We start from the raw sequence: 22625 nt of genomic DNA on the forward strand, positions 1-22625 counted from the left end.
AGTGAAATCTCAAAATTCTCATGTGCTTGGCAGGGCTGTGTGCCGGTCTGTTACTGTTGCAGACGACTCTCTAATCCACTGGTAATTTTGTTGGTATTAATTCTCATGTGAGTATCTCATGTAGTAGCTCATGGTTAAAAATATGTTGAAAATAGAAAAAATCCCAGATGCTTAATTTCTTTTTTGCATATCCCTGTGTTGTGTCTCTACATCCTGGAATCAGCTAATTTATATGTTACTCTTAAACTCTGCAATGGAGAATATTATCACATAAAACCCAAAGAAACAACAAAATCGATGCTAAATATTTACTTATTTTATTCAAAACATCAAAGAATGATATTGAAACATTTTTTTAACCCATTTGACCTTTTAACCTCTTTCAGGTGTTTGGGAGTATATCCAGGAGGCGCGAGACCTGGTGTGTGACCTGGAAAGTCGGCTCCAGAGGGCCAAAGACAACGTAGAGGAGATTCTGAGCTGCATGAGGTCCTGGTCCACCCCCATATTTGACAGGAAGGAGGGGAAAAAAGACGCTCTGCTCAGTTTGGAGGACAGGACCGAGAGGCTCGAAAGATTTTACAGTCTGATTCGGTCTTCCGGGGAAAAAATCCACTTCCTAGTTAAGGTGCTTTGCTCATTGTTATGTGAAATGTCAGATGGGCTTTAAGTTTCACTCACATTTCATCATTTTAAGCAGTTATAATGGAGTCAGCAATTTAGGATTTGAACTTCATTTCTGCAGGACTTTTCAAATGCGGTAAAGATGGTGATTCATTATGAGTGTCACACTCTGTTATGTCTCTTAGTGCAATCGGGCGCTGTTCAAAGCTGAGCCGTCCTCTGAGGAGTGGAAGGCCTATGTGGAGTACATTGATGACACGATCATAGATGGCTTCTTCAGCAGCATTGAGTGCTCTCTCAGGTTTTTCCTCGATAACACTGGTATGATTTTCATGAACAAATAATACTCTAAATAAGGAAGAAAACATAAAATAAGTACTTATTTACTGTTTGTTGTGTCTCGGTCATGTTGATGGTGTTACTACTTGCTGTCTCAAAGCCAGAATGTTGCTGGCAATCCTGAAATTAATATGAAAATATATGCAGCGCTTCTCAGTACTCTGATCCAACAGCACCCTTCAGCCAGCACTGAATTGGACAGCTTCTTAGCAACACGTCCTCGGGGTTTTTGATGTCAATTGGGTGTCCGCCTCTATTGGCTGTGGACATAAAATAATTCTGGACTTGTTAGCTGGCATGAGTTTTGTCAGCCAGTTTAGATGGACTGGGATGTGGTTCAATATGTGATGGATTGCTGCCAGAATGCTACTGTGACCAAACCTTCTACTCCTTGTTCCGCTTCTTCATCTTTTCCTTTCCCTCTCCTTGTTTGGCTTCAAAAACTCTTTTATGATTTGGAAAATTCTTAAATAAATGATGTGACCCAGGGGTAGCTATGATAACAGCAGGTCCAGCATCTAAAAGCTCTGGAATTAAGCTGTTCTTTCCTTAATGCAGTGTCTTGTTTAATGTAAGAACCACAAGTGTCCATTAAAATAAAAGGAAAAGCAGAGCGAGAGTTTTAAAGCAGCGCTGATCCCAATTTTTACATCATAAGCTGATCAAATGAAAAGCTTAGAGTGACAAATTCACATGGAAATATCAGTGATGAGGGGGCAGTTGAGCAGGCTCAGTCCTTTCAACTTGATTAGGTCCTTTTAAAATTAAGCACTGAATTAGAACGCCAATACTTTGCTTTTAACAGAACCCAGTGTCAAATCTCATTCACTTAAATATGAACATCAACATGTATCAGGAGGGAAGTTAGGGTAGTTGTTGATTCTGATTTTCTGTTTTCATTATATTGTAATTAATTACAAATAAACTGAACTTTAGAAAAAAGCTATACCACAAAACTAAAATGATATTATAATATATGTTGAATGCCCTGGTGCATGTGTTTATTGAGTATGTCCATGTAACCACCAAATGTTGCTTAACAACAACATTTGAATGAGTTATTTTATTATTATTGTTCTGGATTTCTGAGACTTATAATTTGAAAAATACCACACAACACTAAATACATCTAAACATTTCATTCTGGATCCAGTCTTGAAACTGGAATCAGTTCTGAGTAGTTACTACTGAAAGAATGAGGTCACGGATACAAGCATCAGAAATGAGCTTCCTCGAAGCCGGTGGCCCTTAGCGATAGCATGAAGGACTCTGAATAGAGCTGCGTAATAGAGTCTGTGCTTAGACTGCTACCCTTGTGACCTGGACATGGATAAGTAGCAAAAAAGGCTGGCAGGCATATTTCAAAATATCAAAGCTTTTTGAATGTCGAAACATTTTGAATGATTATATAGGTTTACTGCTTAGAACCAGTAGACATAAGGAATAGTTTTACGCAAAGCACACGTGACAGATGTGTATAGAGGTTGTGGCAAATGTTATGTGGCGCGCAACATCATCTGTGAAGAGTTCAGTACTGCTGTTATCTGGTGAATACCAGGTCACACGTTGGGATGTTGAGCCCTCACGCCAACATCATGGACTCAGTTTCTGACACTTTGGTCTGAAACGTGCAAATGAGGAGCCCGTTATAAGTTTTGTAAGGCTCTGCCAGTGCGCCTCCTGTTCATCCTTGCACAAAGAAGCACATGCTGGCACTGCTGCTAGGTTGATGCCCATGTTCTGAGATCTTCTCCACACTGTTGAGACTGTGCTGGGAGACACACCAATCCTTCTTGCATAAGCATTCATGGATGTGTTATACTGTGATGGTCAAGTGTTCGGTTCTTCCATTAATATACAGTAAACTTATTTTAAACCTAAGCTTGAATAAATAGTAATAAGGAATAAGCCAGTTAGGTTAACTCTCATTTAGGTTTCAGTTTTTTATTTGACCAAAGAACAGAAGTCACATTTAAACCTTGGAGGAAGTTTTATATGGTAGGTAATGTTCACAGTGCAGTCTCTTTTATAATTCAATAATAAACTGAAACACAAACATACAAAGTGCAAAACACAAACAATAAATCAAAAGCAATTCAAATAAAAAGTAAAAACATCCTCAAAAACATCCAACTGGATTATAAAATTAGAGGCCATAAAAATGTAAAAGTATTCATATAAAGGATAATGTTAATGTTTTATTATTTGATTTAAAAGATTGGGCCAACTCTGATTTTCAAAGGTTGAGTATTTATTAACTCAGAGCTCAAACTGCAAGAAAAAAACATAGCCTGAAAAATCCACGAGAGCCCAATCTGCGAGGACGCACGACCACATACAGAGTCATGAAGTGTGTGATATGTTTTGGAATAATTCCAAACAGGGGAAGTGTAAAATGTATCTGTAAAAACCTTACAAGGAGCCAATAAATGGATCAACATGGAGCTTTTATAATAGCATCTCAAGTGGCAGTGTTCTGCACCAGGTAGAGCTATAAAACGGTGCTCACTAGACTAAAGAGCCTTATAGTAGCATCTTAACACTTATTCAAATCATAAAATGTGTGTTGCATTTCCTTTCACTTCAGACCAAAGAGCTGTCATTGCCCCCCTGTTTGAGGCTCAGCTGGATCTGAGGGTTCCTGACATGGTGTTCACTCCCTCTCTGGAGGTTGGGACTAGAGAAAGTTTGTTTGAGCTGGTGGAAGGCCTCATCAATGATGTGTTTGGAATTTCTTCACTGGTGCCACGCCTCGCCCAGCATAGCCCCTTTCCAAACTACCAGGTACAACTAGTTTCATGCAACTCCAACACATGTAGCTGGTCACATTAAGATTTAATCTGGACATTTTTCACTCAGGCTGACATGGAGGACATGGCTGACCTGGCAGACATGCGTAATCTCATCATGGAGCGGATCCAGGCGGCCATGGCAACGTGCTGCGAGTTTCGCAACTCTCTGGAGCGTTACAGCTACCTGTATGTGGAAGACAGGAAGGAGTTCATGCGTCAGTTCCTTTTGTACGGCCAGATTCTCACCAACCAGGAGATGGAGATTTATCCTGACAATAGTGTCTCTGAGAGTCCACCAAGTCTGGGAAACTTTAGAGAGCAGGTTAACAGGTAGGCATTACTCAAGAGGAATGTGGTGTATGTTAAATTTTCATCTGAGGACATTTTTAAGTCATATCTTAAAGCAATTCATCTAAAATTTGGATTAAGGTTTTGTTTTCAGTTGAGCATAAACGTAATAGCTTGTTTTTGCTAAACTGCCATCTGTTTGTCTTTGTCCTGTAGTTATGAGAAGATATATGAAGAGGTGCAGGCTCTGGAGCCGGTGCATGTGTTCCACAGGTGGATGAGGGTGGATGGCCGTAGCATGAAGAGTGCCTTGCTCAACATAATCAAAAAGTGGAGCTACATGTTCAAACAGCACCTCGTTGACCTTGTTACCAACAGGTATGGCACCCAAACAAAGATAAAAGTTACAATTTTAGCTTCCATCCATTCTCTTCCACTTATCCTTATCAGGGGAAGCCTTGAGCCTATCCCAGCTACCGTAGGGTGAGAGGCAGGGTACACCCTGCGCAGGTCACTGGTGTGTCACATGGCTAACACAGAGAGACAGATAGCCAGTGCCACTAACTGTATGTCTGGACTGTGGGTGGAAGCTGGAGTACCCGGAGAGAACCCACACAAACACAAGGAGAACATGAAAACTCCTCAAAACTAGGCCCCGGCCATATGGTGAAGTCGAACCCAGGACCTTCTTGCTGTGAGGCAACAGCGCAAACAACAGCGCCACCGTGCTCCCAAATTAGCATTTTCAATAAATATGATAAAATACAACACAGTGTCCAATCCAGGTAGACAGGCTAATATTACAGGACTTGTTTTACTAGCTTATGGCTCAAGATAAGATAGATATTAGTGTAAACTAAAATAGAAATGCTGATGTTTGAAACTGGTGGCTCATTAAAATCCTGTTCCCCTGTCCTGTCTCCAGTCTGCTAGACTTGGAGAAGTTTATCACAGTGGTTCAGGCTGGGTTGAGCCAGCAGGTGGAGGAGGGTGATTACGATGGCCTGGTGGAGGTCATGGGTAACCTGCTGGCTGTTAAGGAAAGACAGAATACTACAGACACCATGTTTGAGCCTCTGCAGCAAACCATCGCTCTTCTGAAGGAGTATGAGCAGGAGCTGCCCGATGTGGTTTACAAACAGTTAGAGGTAAGGAGTGATGTTCAGTCATCTCCTATTATTTTCAAGCCCAGATTGTTTAGTCTGTTTCTTCCAACTGAGACAGAGCAATTTTTCTTCCTTTTTCTTTGCTTTTTTAAATCTCTGTTTCATGCACTTCCTCCTGGCAATCCATCATCTGTCAATCCTGCCCTCCTCGCTTTTCTCCCCCTCTCTGTATCTATCTCTGCATCTGTCTGTCTGTCTGCAGGAGCTGCCAGACAAGTGGGACAATGTGAAAAAGCAGGCAGTGTTGGTCAAGCAGCAGGTGGCACCACTGCAGGCTATCGAGGTGTCCGGTCTTCGTCGAAAGTGTGCTGCTTTTGATGTTGAGCAACACACATTCAGGGAGCACTTTCGCAAAAGCAAGCTCTTCAGGTAGAAAATCTCTGCTGTGTATAACATGGTGATCAGAAATAATGTGTCTAATCACACATGAAGAAATGTCAAAGTGTTTCGCATGCTTAAAACTTACTTGAAAGAGAAAGATTGAGCTTAGCAATTTCACAAAAAACAAAACAAAACCAAAAAACGTTGAAATTATATTTGTATTCTGATGTAGCTTGCTTTAGCAGCAAACAAAGTGTTACAATTTTATGTATGCTACAGCTTGGACATTTTTCTGTATGCAAGCAAGACCATAATTTTCCTGAACATAGATATCTTTCTTGAGGTGGAATACAGAGAGAAAAGTAGTACACAATCCTGCAGTTACAGTGTTCTTTTTTCAAACCTGGTTTCCTCATCCCAAGGGTAGATCAAGGGTAGTATTACAGGAATGCAGTCAAGCTCAAATAAAGTATCCAGAATCCCATTGGATCTGGGGTCAGTTCAGTTGTCTCGCTGCAGCGGCTGTGAATCTCCTCTATCGGTTAAAAAACAAACAAAAGATACATAACAACTTTGCTGAAATTTTAATATTACAATTACATTTATTATATATTATCCTGCCATTATTGTCAATGTGTTCATATTTATATTGCTAAAGATACATTAAAGTTACATTAAAAGGACAATGTACAGGGCTCGCAAAATTTCAAAATCCCTGGTAGCCCTTCGGGCAGGGACTCTTCAGTTTTTGGTAGCCCAAAATAAATTTAAGTAGCCCGAATAAAAAAGAGAGCAATTTTTTGATTGATGTTTTGTTTCCTGTTTTGTTTCCGTTACAATATTATACATTAAAGTATAATATTGTAACGGAAACAAAACATTAATCAAAAAATTCTTTAAACACAAATTACAACATTGTATAAAAATTACAATCATCAACTCAAATACTTGGTTCTAATTGAACAGAAATTTCTATGAACTTGTAAGAACTGTGTAGGACATGAATCGGTCTGTGTCAGATCCTGAATTTGAAATTTCCACTGAAGTCACAGGAAAGAGGCAAGTGGAACCAAGATCGAGGCCATTTGCTTTTTGAAGTTTGCAAAGACTGCTAAATTTTGCCAGTGGTAGTTCACTCTTTGCAACATAGTACGCTATTCTAAACTGATTTTCAGGTTTATTTTTAGTATGTTATTTGCAATTGGTGTTTGTTCTGGGAAAGATATTGCAGACTGAGCAATAATGCATTTCTTGCATTTCTCATGGGTTCTAATGGGGGCCTTTCTTAAAATGACTGGTCCCAGTAACAAAGGCGCTTGTCGACTCAGAAATCGAGGGAAAAGCAACAACACACCCGGCAGAACATTATGTTATTTACACGGGTGCACATAAGTGGTCCGCATGTGCGCATTCGCTGTCAAAATAAAAGACGCGCACCAGATAAGAAGTTGCAACGCGCGTTTGCGTCCATATAAAAGGCACTGTTTTTGTCCGCTAGAGTGGGATTTTCACGGCACATTCTGCACCACATCTCTGTGCGTTCATCATTTGTTTGAAGCCAGCTCACCTCCTGCAAACATTTTTCCGAGAATACGTGCTTCTTTTGTGGTTCGGACTCCTTCTGACATTTCTTTGGATGTGGAGGAAAACCAAAGTAATTGCTTAAAGGAGCTTCTTCGACATCTTTAAGAGTTCTAAACAAATGTCTGTCCTCCTCCAGAAAATCTTATGTACGCAAACACGCGGTGCAACTTCTTATCTTGTGCGCGTTTTTTATTTTGACAGCGAATGCGCACCTGCGGACCACTTATGTGCAGCCCTGGTTATATAGCTCATCATATCGCAGCCACAGAAATTCTTTTGTCCATGAAACCATAAAGCTGCACTTTCTTTTTGCCTTATAGTCTGATTTGTCATAACTTTTCCGTTTTGTGGTAAGCTTTTCTTTGGCTGTCACTTCTTCACGCTGACCTGTCTTATTTGGCTCAGCAGAACTAAAATATATATCCTGCTGCTTTTACACACGCACTCACATAACGCTCAGCGATTCTCTGCGCGATCAACCTCTCACATGTTTAAGCTTGCTGCGGGAGATTTCACTTGTCATGTTTGCATAGTAAGCTAACGATTGATAAGACGATGTCAGAGGAATTGGTGCGCAAATTATCATCACTCACCAATCAGTGCTGTCGCTCTCTATAAAACAGTTCGCGCGATTGCAAAGTGAAAGCAAAAAACAAGCGCAAATTCAAACACGATTTCAATATGTCACATATTGACAGTGGCTCACCGATGCCAATGACATAATTACCCAGATACATTTCCGAAAGAATGCAAAAGCATTGAAATATATTTTCCTATGATAGCCCGACGGGCAGGGCAGAGACAGATTTTGGTAGCCCGACTGGAAAAATCGCTAGCCCCGGGACGTCGGGCTAGCGATTTTGCGAGCCCTGATGTAACACTCTGGGTTACTTGTAATCTCTGGTTCTTTGGACAAAATGTTTGACTATTGGAGTTGCATTGGGTGACTAAAGCTCCAAAAACACCATGTTTGTCTATGATAGAGCATGTGTGTTCATGACAGACCTTTTGAGCCTTCCTTGGGACCAGAGATGCCCCCCTTGTAAAACTACACGCCAGAGATTGATGTTCCTGGTTCCTTATGGCAGCTGCTGCAAAGGAATGCTTGCCAAACTAGTTTTCTGCTTTGGCTTGCTGAGCATATTGTGGGAGTGTTTGAGTGTCTGTTTTAGTGCCACTTTGCCAGCAAATGTGCCAGTGATTAGCAGAAGTCTGTTTGCAGACCTTGCAATGCAGAATTAGAGTTGGCCTTCGGTTCTGACCTTTTGGCAGGGCTGATAGCCATAGCTATAGCTGTTGGATAGGGGTGAAACTCATCATGTCTCAGTCATGACAGTAGCTGAGTTCTCTTAGTTGAGTCAGCTGACAAGCTAATGGTAGTTTAACAGCTAATTGCGGCCTTCAATGCTAATGCTAGTTAGATACTGAAAAGGATTTGTGTTCACGCATTAACCCAAGTTACAGAGTTGTTACAATTTCCCAGATTTATTTATTTATGAGAAAAAAGTGGAGATTCTCTTAAAATACTGTTGTGCACTACTATTTATTTTATGTAGAATCTAATGTAACTGAAGGCACAAAGATGACAGATGAGCTTATTTCTTCCAATTATTACTCTATTGTCTGCTTCTGCTAGTGCTAAATAAGGGGATGTTGAAGTATAATGTGCCATCTCATTAGAGTTTTCCAGAACATTTCCTGTTTAACTTTCCTTTGGTGATGAAGTTGAGTGAGGACCTTTGAATGTTTAAGAATGTCACCTTCCTAACCTTCTGACTAGATAATAGAGAAGCGTTATCTCGAGGCTCTCACATCCGACAAGGCTAATTGAATCCTAACATAATGATAATTAATTCATAGGTGGAGATGCTTCGTCATAATGTATAATTGTCAGATTACTTATGTGTGTAATTGGTCTCTTAATAACCTGGTGATTATTTTCCCATTAATGTCATGGAAGTCATTGTTAACTGACACAGCACTGGGATTCTCCTCTGGTTATCCTGCAGAGGGTATAAGATGAGTTTGGCGAAAACCGGAGCCTTTCATTACCTAAACACGGCGTGATTTATACTGAGTTTGTGCAAATGTGTGTGTGTGTGTGTGTGTGTGTGTGTGTGTGTGTATTTTGATGGGTACCTGTGTGCGTTCATGCATTTGTCCAGGTTTGAAAGTGAAAGCCCCTACCAGATGTTGGATGCATTCCACCGGGAGATCCAGGAACGGGAGGCAATTATGGCCTCTCTGGTGGAGTCTGCCAGCCTGTTTGAGGTCACTGTGTCAGAGTACAGACAGCTCCGACAATGCAGGTAAAGCCCAACGATGGAATAAGAAAAAAATAAACAAACATCACAAGATACTGATACATTTAAAACTAATTTAGAGTCGTTAATTTAACAGAGATGCTCTCTTGCATTCAGTATCTGAGCTGTTTCATTTTAGATTAATCAACTTTGTGCTCTGTTTCATTCTCAAGGCATGAGGTGGTTCTCTTGAAGGAGCTGTGGGACATGATCACCATGGTGGAATCCACCATGACAGCATGGAGGACAACTTCCTGGAGAGAGATCAACGTGGAGGACATGGAACTGGAATGTAAACGTTTTTCCAAAGAGATTCGCATTTTGGATAAAGAGGTGAGAGGAGAGACGTGAATATTAAAAGTCAAAATACTTATGATCCACAAAATTTCTTTTTCAAACATCCAATATGGGAATTTTACTGATGCTGAATTGGAAACAATCTTTGCATACTTCACATACTTGCATAAAAATCTCTGAAATTTAAGCCTTGTATTTAATAAACAGAATTTTTTCAGTGCTCAACTGTGATCAAATTTTCCACCTCACACAGCATGATGCTGGAAACAGCAGTGAAACATTTGGTGACCTTACTGACAAGTTCAGCTCTTCATCTAACATATCGCTCTGACTCCCTGCTCAAACCAGCGTGGTATGTCCTGAGATTTGATTTTCACCGGGTGTAATCCACATGCTTGAACCAATGACTTGGTGGTGTTCCAGGGTAGGATAACAGAGCCCTCTTTTCCAGTTCTTCCATGTATAAGTTGGCCACAATGGGTGAAACTGAGGGTCAAACTGACCGTTGTATGTGAAATATGTGGAATGACGACACAGATCCAAGAGCAGACACATTGGTCGGTGCTGAGAGTGATCCCGTTGCTGAGGCTGGAGTCATCCTGTAATCTCTTACAAACTGCCTCAGTGACTGGAGCACAAGTTGAACATCATACTCTCACTTTCTCAACAAAATCCAAGGTGTTCTGGATGTGGTGTTCAGAGCTGCCAACCAACACGTTGAGGATCGAAGTGAGAAACTTTGAGATGAATTAGGTGACTGAGTTACAGATATGTGTCTTCGGTAAACCATACAGACTTGGTGTAGCTTACCCCTGGGTATAACCTGTGGTATCAGGTCCAGTCAATAGCATTGTCTTGTTCTGACATTCTATCGTCTTGCATTGTATTTCTTGTAACTATTTCCTAATGAAAGTGGACTTTGGATTGGTGGGTGCTTTTAATATGAAGATGCAGTAGTAAGAAATCCTCAGACTGTGGTAATGTCACAGCAGATGCCGTGTTCATCCATCCATCTCTTTCTTTAACCAGTCATTCAAATAACAGTTGCGGGGGGCAGGAGCCTATCCCAGCTAACAAAGAGCGGGAGTTGCGGTTCTTCTAGCACCGATCATCAGTCAGTAACACATTATAAACTTGGCCAACACATTCATCTTCACATTCACACCTACAGATAATTTAAGATCTCCACAAGAAATATATAGATGTGTTGTACATAGCAATTGAATACATATTTACAGTGCTGTTGTATCCATGTCCATAGAGTTTTCTTTAGCATAATACTGTAAGGACACAGTAAATAATAATAATGTTAATGTAAATTTGTACATTAGGCCCACAGGAATATAAAGCAGCAATAAAGAATGGAGAGAAATCAGGCATTTAAGAATTTCAATGTCTTGCTCAAAGTAAAAAAAGTACAACTCAGAATAAATCCTGAACTGCTGTTTAAAGCTGCCTTCCTCGGTCCTAAATATGTGACCTTGTGTGTGGCAGGTTAGAGCGTGGGAGGCCTTCACAGGGTTGGAGAGCAGGGTGAGGAACCTCCTCACCTCCCTCCGGGCTGTGGCAGAGCTCCAGAATCCAGCCATACGATCCAGACATTGGCATCAGTTAATGGCCGCTACTGGAGTCCGCTTCACCATGGACCAGGTTTACAGCTTATTCTAATTTTTAAAAAACCCAACATGTTGTGGAGTTTCATTTAGAGTATTTGAACATTATTATCACACTAGCTGCAGTATTTTTTTTTATTCAGGTCCAAGCAGATGTGGTAATATTTTAATGGAGGTTCAAAAGGGGGTTCTTGCACACATAAGCAAATTCATTTTTCAGCTCCTCTTTGGGGTAGTTTGTGCTGCAGAAGTTAAGATGATGGGTTTTTACAGCTTTTAAGTTGTACAAAAATATATCACAGAGGCTAACTGATCTGCTTTGATCTTTTTTTAATATATAGATTTATATAGTGCTAGCTTTGTAAGGCTCTGACAAAATCCTCTCTCATACACATTCAGCTGGCTACAGCAGGGATTTGCTCGACTACCATCAGAGTTGGTCTACAGCTGCTAATCTATTCTGACAAAGTAGCATCAGCAGCATCACCACTGCGCCTGCACTTTTATCCCTGCACTTTTTTAAATGAAACACAATATGTTTTGCATAAACATTTGTCAGCGTCATCTGTCACATATTAAAAACTGACCAAATGTGCCATCTCATTTGTTTTTTCATACTATTACTTATTTATTAAATTAATCCAGATTTAATTGTATAGTACGATTTTAGAGCAACAGTCACCTCAATACCCTTTATATTGAAAGGTAAAGACCCTGCAATATTAGATAGAATAACCTATTATAACTATGACATAATCCTCCATGAGCAGCACAAGCAGCAAGAAGCCAACTAATACTACCGAAGCAAAACTAACATTTTCTTCACTTTTTTTAAAGAAAATTCTAGCAGTTATTCTTGAGGTACTGCTGACAAAAGAACTGCAGGCAGCTCAGTTCCTGGTCCGTGGCTCTGTTGTACAGTGGCTAGGCTCGGCACTCAGCACGGAGCTTCCTGTTTTAAACCTTAAATGGGGCCTTTCTCTGTGGAGTTTCCATGTTCTCACTGTGGTTTCCCTGTGTTTCCTTCAGGTACTCCAGTATCCGATCCAAAAGCATGTTAATTTAATTTGTGATTCTAAATTAGCTGTGGTTGTGAGTTAGATGCAGTCCTTTAAATAGGTCTAAAGTGATTTTTAGTGGTCAGTGAGACTAAAAAAGGCTGTGGGTGATAAGAGGTCAACATTATAGTCTGTGAGTAACTAAGTAACCTTTGCTTACAGGTAACATACATGTCTACTTGTAGGTGACAGAGTTTGTACACTTACCCCTTGTTCATTATAAAAAATGGAGGTCTGCTTTTGATAAATATGTGTGTCCATGTTACTCTGAAACTAGCTAGTATTCACTGTTACTATGACTCGAATATCACCAGATTTGAGTTCTGAGTATTGTGACATAAGCAGTGACATGGCTGTCTGTGAGCAGGAGACCACTCTGGCTGATCTGCTGCAGCTCAACCTGCACTGCTTTGAAGACGAGGTGAAAGGGATCGTAGACAAGGCTGTTAAAGAGATGGGGATGGAGAAAGTCCTGTCTGAGCTCAACTCCACATGGACAGGTACAGAAACACAAATTTTTAACTTCTAACAGTGAATTTTAATTGTCTTTTTTACCTGCTTATGATGTACTGATGGACTTTATTGCAGGTATGCAATTCCAGTATGAGCCCCACCACAGGACCGAGCTCCCTCTGCTCCGTGCAAATGAGGAGCTGATTGAGACGCTGGAAGACAACCAGGTCCAGCTGCAGAACCTTATGTCATCCAAGTATATCGCACACTTCCTGGATGAAGTATCTTCATGGCAAAGCAAGCTATCTGTGGTCGACTCCGTCATCTCCATCTGGTTTGTGGTTCAGCGGACTTGGAGTCACCTGGAAAGCATCTTCCTTGGCTCTGAGGACATTCGCTCACAGCTGCCTGAGGTTACACACCAAACAGAATACACACACACACACACACACACACAGTTCATACAGTTCTATATTTCAGGTATCCGTCAGTGTCAGGCTTATATACATGCAAGCCTCAACCTGCGCCCCAGTTGTTGCCATATGAACCTAGGCAGCATAACTGTAATAGCTGTTAATTAAGAATCCATTAATTAGCCTTACTTAGTTTAAGAGCTGAGATTACACAACTTTTTAATTGCTCCCGTGATGTTCAGGCTGTGCTTAAGCCCAGATGTTTGCTATTAAACCTCTGATTCTCCCTCTTTCTTGTGGGAATCAACGCCTGCCGGGCTCCCTCATGAAATCCTCTGCAGGACTCCAGGCGCTTTGAGGGGATTGATGCCGATTTCAAAGAGCTGGCAAACGCTATGCACGAGACGCCCAACGTAGTGGAGGCCACCAACAAACCAGGCCTGTTTCGTAAACTGGAGGACATCCAGAGCAGGTGAAAGTTCAGCCAAGATCAGCGGTTCTCTGTTTCTTCCCCATACGTCTCACACAAACACACACACACATACTGACTCTGCATGTGCTGTGCTATTTCTACAGGCTTTCTCTGTGTGAAAAGGCTCTGGCAGAATACCTGGACACCAAGCGTCTGGCCTTTCCCAGATTTTACTTCATCTCTTCAGCTGATCTGCTGGACATCCTGTCTAATGGGACCAACCCACACCAGGTGGTTTCACAAATTTATGCCCAAGGGATGGCAGTGAATTTAATGCTTCAGTCTGTTCACACAGATGAGAAAAAAACAGTACTAATGTTTTCAGCTCTTCCTACAATTTACTTTACTAACAGTTTTCTAAAACTATGCTCCATCGTGTCATTAGGCTTTTGACTCACTGCTGCTGAATTTTGTAGTACATTTAGTGCCCACACAGGGGCAATGGTGCTTATAGTTTTGTATGTTACTCCGACCTCCATCATGAGTGCACTGTTTTTTTTTTTGTCCTCAGAAAAATAAATAACTGTTAAAAACAACTTGCCATCAAAATCTCTTTCATCAGAAGCTAGCAGAGGTGTAGCAGAACACTGGTCCTGAAAAGCAACACTGTAACGTTTCAAACCGTGAGTGTAAATTGATCCCGAGCTGTGCGTTTGCTCAGGTCCAGAAGCATCTGTCCAAGCTGTTTGACAACATGGCTAAGATGCGATTTGAAACAGATGGAGAGGGGAATCCTTCGAAGATTGGTCAAGGCATGTACAGCAAGGAGGAAGAGTATGTCCCTTTCAATCAGTCCTGTGACTGCAGTGGACAGGTAAAAAGAGCCTTGGATATCATCATTTCTAGATGGATCCAAATGCTGAAGACGTTAATGGTGTTTATCTTTGTGACTTACTGCTGACATTGACAATTTTTCGAACCAGTCCTTTTCTGTAATGATAGGAAATACACACACACACACACACACACACACACATACACACAGACACTCACACATTTAAAAAAATATATATAGAGAAAGAATCTGTTTTGCCCCTGGAGGTTTTGCATTTAAAGCTCATCAATTCATTCATTTTCCATTATATCCCGTAGTATTTGCCTGACTCCACTTCCACTTTAATGCTTATTAATGGCCTCATTAGGGTCCACTAATAAGAGAGTACATCGGCGCTCATGTGACACACATTGCAATATTTTTTTGGTTTTTGTATTCAGGGATTTGCCTGTTTTTGTGTTTTCTCTGTAAGGTGGAGATGTGGTTAAACCGGGTGCTCGACACCATGCGCTCCACAGTTCGCCACGAGATGACTGAGGCAGTAATAGCCTATGAGGAAAAGCCTAGGGAGCAGTGGCTGTTTGACTATTCAGCTCAGGTAAATAGGTTCGGTTTGATGTACGATGCTGTGAAAAATATTTTCCCCCTTCCTGTGTTCTGTAACTCAAGCTTTCAAATTTGTCAAGTCTCTCAGATCACTGTGGATGAATGCCCCACTATTCTTTGCAGAATTGTTTCAATTCAGCCTCACTGGAAGGTTTCCAGACATGAAAGACCTGTTTTAAGATCATGCTAAAGCATCCCAATCGAATTTAAGTTCGGACTTACAACCAACCCAAAGCCATGGAAGTGCTCTCAAGCAAAGCAAGATAAAGTAACCCCTCAGCCCCCATTCCTACACACTACAACCCTAATCTGATGAAGCCGAAAAAGGGACGTCACTACCGCCTGCAAAGGATAACGCTGCTACACAAAACACAATAGCATCACACTAAGATTTTCTTGTTCTGAGAGCAGGAACCATCCACGTTGTTCAAGCGCTGAAGCAGAAAAGCAGGCCCAGACCGTGACACTACCTCCACTATGTTTGAATTGTAGTATGATGTTCTTGTTATAATATGCTGTGTTAGTTTTACACCAATCGTAATGGGACGCAAACATTCCAGAAAGTTTGTTTTTTTCTTGTCAGCCCAGAGAATAAATATTCTCTGGATCCCAAAAGTCTTGGGGATCATCAAGGTGTTTTTAACAAATGTGAGATAAACCTTCATGTTCTTTTTGGTCAGGAGTTTTTTGTAACCTCAAACTCTTCCATGGATGACATTTTTGCCTAGTTCCTATTCTTATTGAATCATGAACACTGACCTTATCTGAGACAAGTGAGGCCTGCCATTCTTTAGATGTTGTTCTGGGTTCTTTTGTGGTCATTAATGCACTCTCAAAGTAGTAATTTAATACTGCTTCAATACAGTCAAACTTTAATACTGTAATTTCGATGTCTCACTATAGGATGTGCCTCGTATAGTTCCTCATTCTGCCAATCCTGATTGGCTAGTGATTGCAGTGACCATGTCGGACATAACATCGCACCCTTAAGTCACTTGTGCTACTACACAGACATAATTAAAACACCTTTTCTCACTTCAGAGCAAATCTGAACCTGTATATGGGTTATAGAGTCTCAATTTATCATAGTGAGACATCAAAAGAAATGCTAGGAATGAAAACTTTAGGTTACTCGCATCATCCCAGTTCTCAAAAAAATTCATCAGAATTTAATCATTTAAAAACTAGTAGTTTTGTTATGTATTTAATCTGGTTATCTCTCTAAAAAGTAAAATTTGTTTGATGATCTGAAACATGTAAGTGAGAAATATACAAGTAAAAGAACAGAAATTGAAAAGGGGACAAATATGTTTTCACAGATTTAACTGCTGACATCTATTATTTGGACTGGTACCAAATTCCTGCCTGGGCCTCTCATAGTTACTTTCACAAGCTTAAAAATCCTTTACATAGCCAATGTGTGACTGTGATAATGGACCACTTATTCTTACCTGAAAATGCTACATACCAGATATCACTGATTCATGTGTGGCTACAGATGGAAGTTAGAGTGGTCACTTCCTACCTCTTTTCACTTGGTCTGATTTAGGGTAGGATGATCTGCTCATTGTTTTGATTATACTAATGCTGGGAAGTTCAACATGCACAGCAGTGCTATAAGTGTGTAACTCATACACATACATGCCTAGACACCTATGACATTTATCTATGTCATAGGTCTCAGTTATATGCAGAGAGATGAATTGAAACTACAGCAATGTAGATAAATTTTTTATGAATCTCATAAAAATGATCATATTAATTTAATGGATCATTGATTAGTTATTGTCAATAACTTTGGTAATCTTTGATCCTAGATATCATCATCACAGCCTTTGTGTGATTATTGTTCACATGATAATTTCTTTTATTTGTTTGTTATTTTCAATTGAGTCCTGGTATATGAAGCAAATTCCACATTTCTGGGATATTCTGTTATCTGGCTTCACTTACTCTAACATCAGCAGTGTTGCTAAGCAGTCCGCAAAGATGGTTATAAACTGAGACATGAATTCGATGAGGCCACATCTGACTTTGAGGGCGTTCACAAATATGCTTCATGAACAACCTTAACTGCCCCTCAAACTGGGTGGTGGTACCAAATCTACAGAGAATAGCAATTTTAAAAAAAAAGTTAGGCCTTTATAGCAATGTTAAAATCAATTCCATGATCAATAGTGTTTATGAAAGCAAGGATAAAAATATATTTAGCTTAAATTATTCCAGAAGTAACTGACAAAGACTGAAGGTCAATCTTTTAGTAATCCAAATTAATTTTTTGGGCAGGCTTTAAATTAAAAACTTAAAGTTAGCAATAAAAGCAGAACGGTCAAAATCAAAGCAGCAAAGCAGCAGAGACATAGAAATCTTGCCTTTTGAAAACAGCCTCTTCTAGAATTCTCACATACTCATTAGCATTTATTGTTAGATGCTATTGAGTTGTTTGATCTTCTAGCTCTTTCAATCTTCATCCCCAAAGTTTGCAACACAAGCCCTTTGTCATTTTCACAGACTTTTGAAAGCTCCCTTCAGAAAACTGCAAACTTCAGAGTGACAGAAAACGTTTTTCATTTTCTTACTTTTCAGTACGATTAGAATGTCTTAAACAAGTGAAGTGCCCTATTACAATTAGATGTAACTGTTTAGCTGCTGAATAGTTTTGGATGTGTATAACAAGCTACTCCTGAAGTCGTTTGGCACAAAAAAAGCTGTATTTTTTTGTGACACCAGCTGTGCAATACATCATCGGGTGTTCTTCAACCAATAAATACATTATCGTAAAAATGTTTATTTTACAAGTATAACAGGTGTTACATAAACCATACCATAGAACACTGTATTTGTAGCCTGAGATAGTTTGTAATGCCTGTATATCTGTATATTTGTATGGTGCGAACTTATCAGTCACACAGTAAATCACACACAGCTTTATTCTCCCTTTTGACACTAAAGAGGACCATGAATTACAAAATGAACATGATGCTCTTTCATTAACAGTAACTAGTGCTTGAGACCATAGGTTTATCAGAAAAGTATTTACTGAGGTCATAGGTTAGGGGAACCCAAGGATGTTTCTCTTGTAGACTCTCGCAAATCTCTTTGTAACCAGTGGAGATGCTCCTTGTTGGGCATTGGATAGAATGCTTTGTTTTGGCTTGCATCACTCAGAAGCTAAGCTCATCTTTATTAGCTCATCTGTATACCTGATTTCTGTATACCCTCCAACCCTACCCTTTCCAATTGCAAAGGTATTAGGAGGCTTCAACTGGAATTATTTTTAAATGCCAAGTCCATTAATACCCAGACAAAACAACACCTGCTCAGTCCACGTAGTGTTTCTTAAAGCTGACTCTCCACATTTGTCGGGAACAGCCAAAACAAATCTGTTTTTCAGTTCAAATATTCCTTTACATCTCTTTCCAATGGTGGGGGTTTTTATGAAAAAAACTTATAGGGCCATATGTTTTGTGTGCCTTTGTTGGCACAATTCCTAGATTTGTTTTATATTTAGATGATGTTTTAGCTCAAAGTGAATACAAGTAAACTACCAGAGAGAATCAGAGTGGTTTCAATGTCTCTGACTCCCTTTTCAGGTGGCTTTGACCTGCACACAGATCTGGTGGACGTCTGACGTCACTATGGCTTTTGCACGTCTGGAGGAGGGCTACGACAACGCCATGAAGGAGTACTACAAAAAACAGGTCTCCCAGCTCAACACTCTTATCTCAATGCTGATTGGCCAACTTACACCGGGTGATCGGCAGAAGGTCATGACTATCTGCACCATCGATGTCCATGCCAGAGACGTTGTGGCCAAGATGATCACTCAGAAGGTGAGAGGGTCATGAGGGATACATCTGCCAGTGCCAGAGCCAGTGCTCAAAAAATCTTATGCAGCTGCTGTATTTTTTGTGATGCTGTTACCAGTGAGTAATGAACTAAGGATATTCCAGCAAGGTATGTCATTATCATAATTAGAAGGTGACAAAGCATATATTATTTTGGATTGTATCTCACTGTTTTTTTAGGTGGAGAATTCTCAGGCCTTTGTGTGGCTGTCACAGCTGAGACACCGTTGGGATGAAAAGGAGAAGCATTGTCTTACTAACATCTGTGATGCCCAGTTTCTCTACTCCTACGAATACCTGGGAAACACACCGCGATTAGTCATCACTCCTCTAACAGATAGGTATGGAGGGCTTGGACAATTTTTTGTCTCTTTTTTCCCAGACAAAGAGGCAATGGAAAAAAGTGTCATGCCTATAACTTCTGTTCTCTGAATTTGATATACAAAACATATGGGATGGGGGATATCACACCCTGTGTATCCTGCCTGAAGACACCTCTATTCAAGCCTTTACGACAGATGACCTCTAATGATGTATTTGTGGTCCTGCCTAGACATATACACACCATCACAGTCATCCCTCTCTTTCAGAGAGCAGAAGTTGTAGACATAAGAGTTTGTTTCCTTTTAGCCAGTTCACTCAGTATAACACATACAGTATGGGACATATATATTCTCTGCAGAACAGCCACTGAACTGGAGTCGGAGCACCAGCAGCCTAGTCCTTGGTAGACCCAAGAGAAGGGACACAATGATCCACCAAAGAGGCTGTCATGTCTAAATGATGGAACTCAGATTATTTTGCCACAATACTCAACGACTTTGCTAGAAATGCCAGGATAACCAGTGGATATTCATAAAGTGCATACAGCCAACCTGGATGTTTGGTAGATTTGAATGGGAACCTTAGCTTGTGGGTCCTTTATTCAAAAGGGCTAGGCTTATTACTATGGCTTTTTAGGTTGTCAACGTTATCTATTTTTAAACACTGTAGTAAAGGTATTTCAGATTTGTACATCATTTGCTTTAAAACAAGAACCATACTGCTGGGGTTTGATTACACATAGATACAGACAGTGTGTCAAAAAAACTATAACTGAAACCACAGGATTTATACAAAGGTTGAAAAAGCTTTGTAAAAATCTTGAGTTAAAGCCCAGAAAAGTGTCGTTCTGTTGGAGACTGCCACTCATAAGACCAGGCAACATTTTTCTCTGTGAACTGTTCTTACAGGAGTGTGGATTTCTGCTGCTGTAGCCCTTCTGCTTTAAATGTTGACATGTTGTGGATTGAAAGCTGCTTTTCTTTTTTTTTCTCGGTTGTTACAACTGGATACTTGAGTTACTGTTGTTCTGTCAGCTTGAAGCAGTCTGACCATTTATCTCTCATCTCTGATATCAACCGGGCATTTTGGCCAAGAGAGCGGACACTGGCTGGATAGGATGAGTCCTAGAAAGCAAAGGTCTTAAAATGAAGCCACTCTCTGAATTCTTATGTATGTAGAAGAATCCAAAGATTAATTGGCCTGCTGTGTTGAGGAGAGGAAGTTTAGCAGTAAATAAAAAAGTAAATGAAAAACAACCAAGAATACTTACTGTGTAGTACTCTACAGGTGCTGTTTTGCAGGAAACTTGAGTGCTTTTCAAAAATCCATTTGTACTAATAGTCTTCTTCCCTTGTCACCGAGAAGAAAATGGAGGTTTCTCATCTGATAATCACCATCTGATGCTTTGGAAGAATCTTCATTTGAATCATTATGCACACCCACCACAAGTAAAATCTTTCAGATCAACTCTGCATGGTCACTGTGCCAGCTGCTGGTTTGTTCGTGCCCACATGTTTTTGCAGGGTTAGTTAAACTACAGAGAGTTGAATACCTGCCTCTCAGAGTCCTTTTGCGAACCGCAGTGTTTGACTGTATGGTTTTCCAAGCTGACCAGTATTCCCTTTGAAGCTTGAACAAAGCATAAACAATGGGCTTTGATGGCATCATCAGCGGCCGTGGAGCAAGGCTTCACCATATGGTGCATGCCCTCGCTGTGACTCACACAGTTTGCCACTGGCTTTCATTGAAACAATGGACCATAGACCAGGGGGCGAGGTGTCAAATCCTTTAATCCATGACTTGAGAAAATGGCTAAAAAAGTGTTTGCTGCATGAATTGTTACACAATTCTTCACATCAGAGTCAACAATAGAAAAACACAACCTGACATCCACCGGCACCACAGTAGCATAGAGTAAAATCCACGTTTTTATCTTAACACTACATGCAGATTTCTGTGTATACTAACATATCTTAAATGGTCTGGGCTTTTCTGCCTGGACTGCTGCCCTGCGACCCGGTCCCCGATAAGCAGAAGAAAATGGATGGATGGATGGATGGTGAAAGATGGAAATATATTTTTCTGTAATTATGGAAAAAAAGAAAAATACATCTCAGAGTTTACTACAGAATCATTGATTTATACTGGCTATCGTCAGGCTTGACTCAGCACCACATGAACCTCTACCTGCTGAAGGGTTCTGGTCAGAGTAACCCTCAACTTCGCAGAATAATAAAGATTTAAATAAACAAAATGTCACAATGAGACGGGTGGTCCATGAGGTAAAATGTATGGAAGAGGGATCACTCCATCCATTTGTCTGTAAGACCTCTGCGAACTCTTCAGGCAGCCAGACTGCATGTAGCTTTTCCTAGCATGTAGGAACAATAATTCTTGACTTCAACTAAAGGGCACACTGGATGTTGCATTAATTCACTTCACCATCTTGTGGTTAAAACTGGTACTACAGAAAAGTACAACCTGGCCCTATTTCAGCTTAAGTTGATATATCTTTAACATGGCATATTTTGGGCATAAGGTCCTACCAGATATTTTTTCATATACTGTTGATAGCCTTAGTTAATTTTGAAAGTTTTTAAGCAATCTTTCAATGCTCCGATTTACAAGTCCATTTAAAAGACACTATTAATTTATTAATTACCCTCTCATGACAAATCAGAATGCTTTCTGTGACAAGGCTCTACAGCATCGGTTTACATGAAAGCAGGCAAACAGAATTTCTTAATTACTGACATTGCTGCGTTTATCAAAGCCTTTGTCACTTAAGATTTTAAACATTAATATTGTCTAGAAGAAATATGAATTCTTAAGCAGTATGTGAATTCGTTCACATGACCTCTGTGTGATTATGTACCACAAGGTGGCTATTTTCAGTCTGTTGTGCTCACTTTCTGCAGCAGGATAATTAGGCTAAAGGAAGTGACTCTAATCTATAACAGCGTGTATGTTATCGGCGTAATGTTTGCACTCACTCAATACTCCAAAGCTGCACCATTATGCAAAATGTCAACCCCCCCACACACACACACACAGGAGTGGAGGGAGAATGAGTCAGACAGGTAGGCTGATATATAGCTGTTCTTCTTAAAGACACTGTAATAAAATAAGTCACCTTATCGCAACCCTGTTTAGTTTCACTCTTTCCTATCTTGCTTTAGTTATTCAGTGCAGACCATCCTTATCCAGCCTCCTTGATGACTTAGTGTGAGATTTCTGGTCGTATTTTAGCGAAGAGTCATGAAGCCGATTGGCTCTGATACACTGTATACAGATGGCATCATTTGTCTTCTCTGACTTCTATCTCTCGTTACGCTTCCCGATATTTTCC

The 22625-nt window shown here is 40.3% G+C and overlaps 1 protein-coding gene across 1 annotated transcript in view; it reads left to right on the forward strand.

Moving 5' to 3' along the window:
- The window catches only part of dnah9 (dynein, axonemal, heavy chain 9), a 164070-nt gene that overhangs the window by 24727 nt on the left and 116718 nt on the right, over nt 1-22625 (forward strand). Inside the window, exons 15-32 of the mRNA XM_084938413.1 lie at nt 387-628; nt 810-945; nt 3551-3747; nt 3823-4085; nt 4260-4421; nt 4969-5191; nt 5412-5578; nt 9280-9423; nt 9591-9750; nt 11209-11364; nt 12753-12885; nt 12974-13251; nt 13593-13723; nt 13828-13954; nt 14385-14537; nt 14971-15096; nt 18698-18937; nt 19133-19293. Of these exons, the coding sequence (XP_084794539.1) occupies nt 387-628; nt 810-945; nt 3551-3747; nt 3823-4085; nt 4260-4421; nt 4969-5191; nt 5412-5578; nt 9280-9423; nt 9591-9750; nt 11209-11364; nt 12753-12885; nt 12974-13251; nt 13593-13723; nt 13828-13954; nt 14385-14537; nt 14971-15096; nt 18698-18937; nt 19133-19293 (3199 nt within the window). The remainder of the gene's footprint in view (nt 1-386; nt 629-809; nt 946-3550; nt 3748-3822; nt 4086-4259; nt 4422-4968; nt 5192-5411; nt 5579-9279; nt 9424-9590; nt 9751-11208; nt 11365-12752; nt 12886-12973; nt 13252-13592; nt 13724-13827; nt 13955-14384; nt 14538-14970; nt 15097-18697; nt 18938-19132; nt 19294-22625) is intronic.

This window comes from Perissodus microlepis, chromosome 8 (assembly GCF_051167445.1).
Source record: "Perissodus microlepis isolate ML-2025 ecotype Zambia chromosome 8, ASM5116744v1, whole genome shotgun sequence".
NCBI lineage: Eukaryota > Metazoa > Chordata > Actinopteri > Cichliformes > Cichlidae > Perissodus > Perissodus microlepis.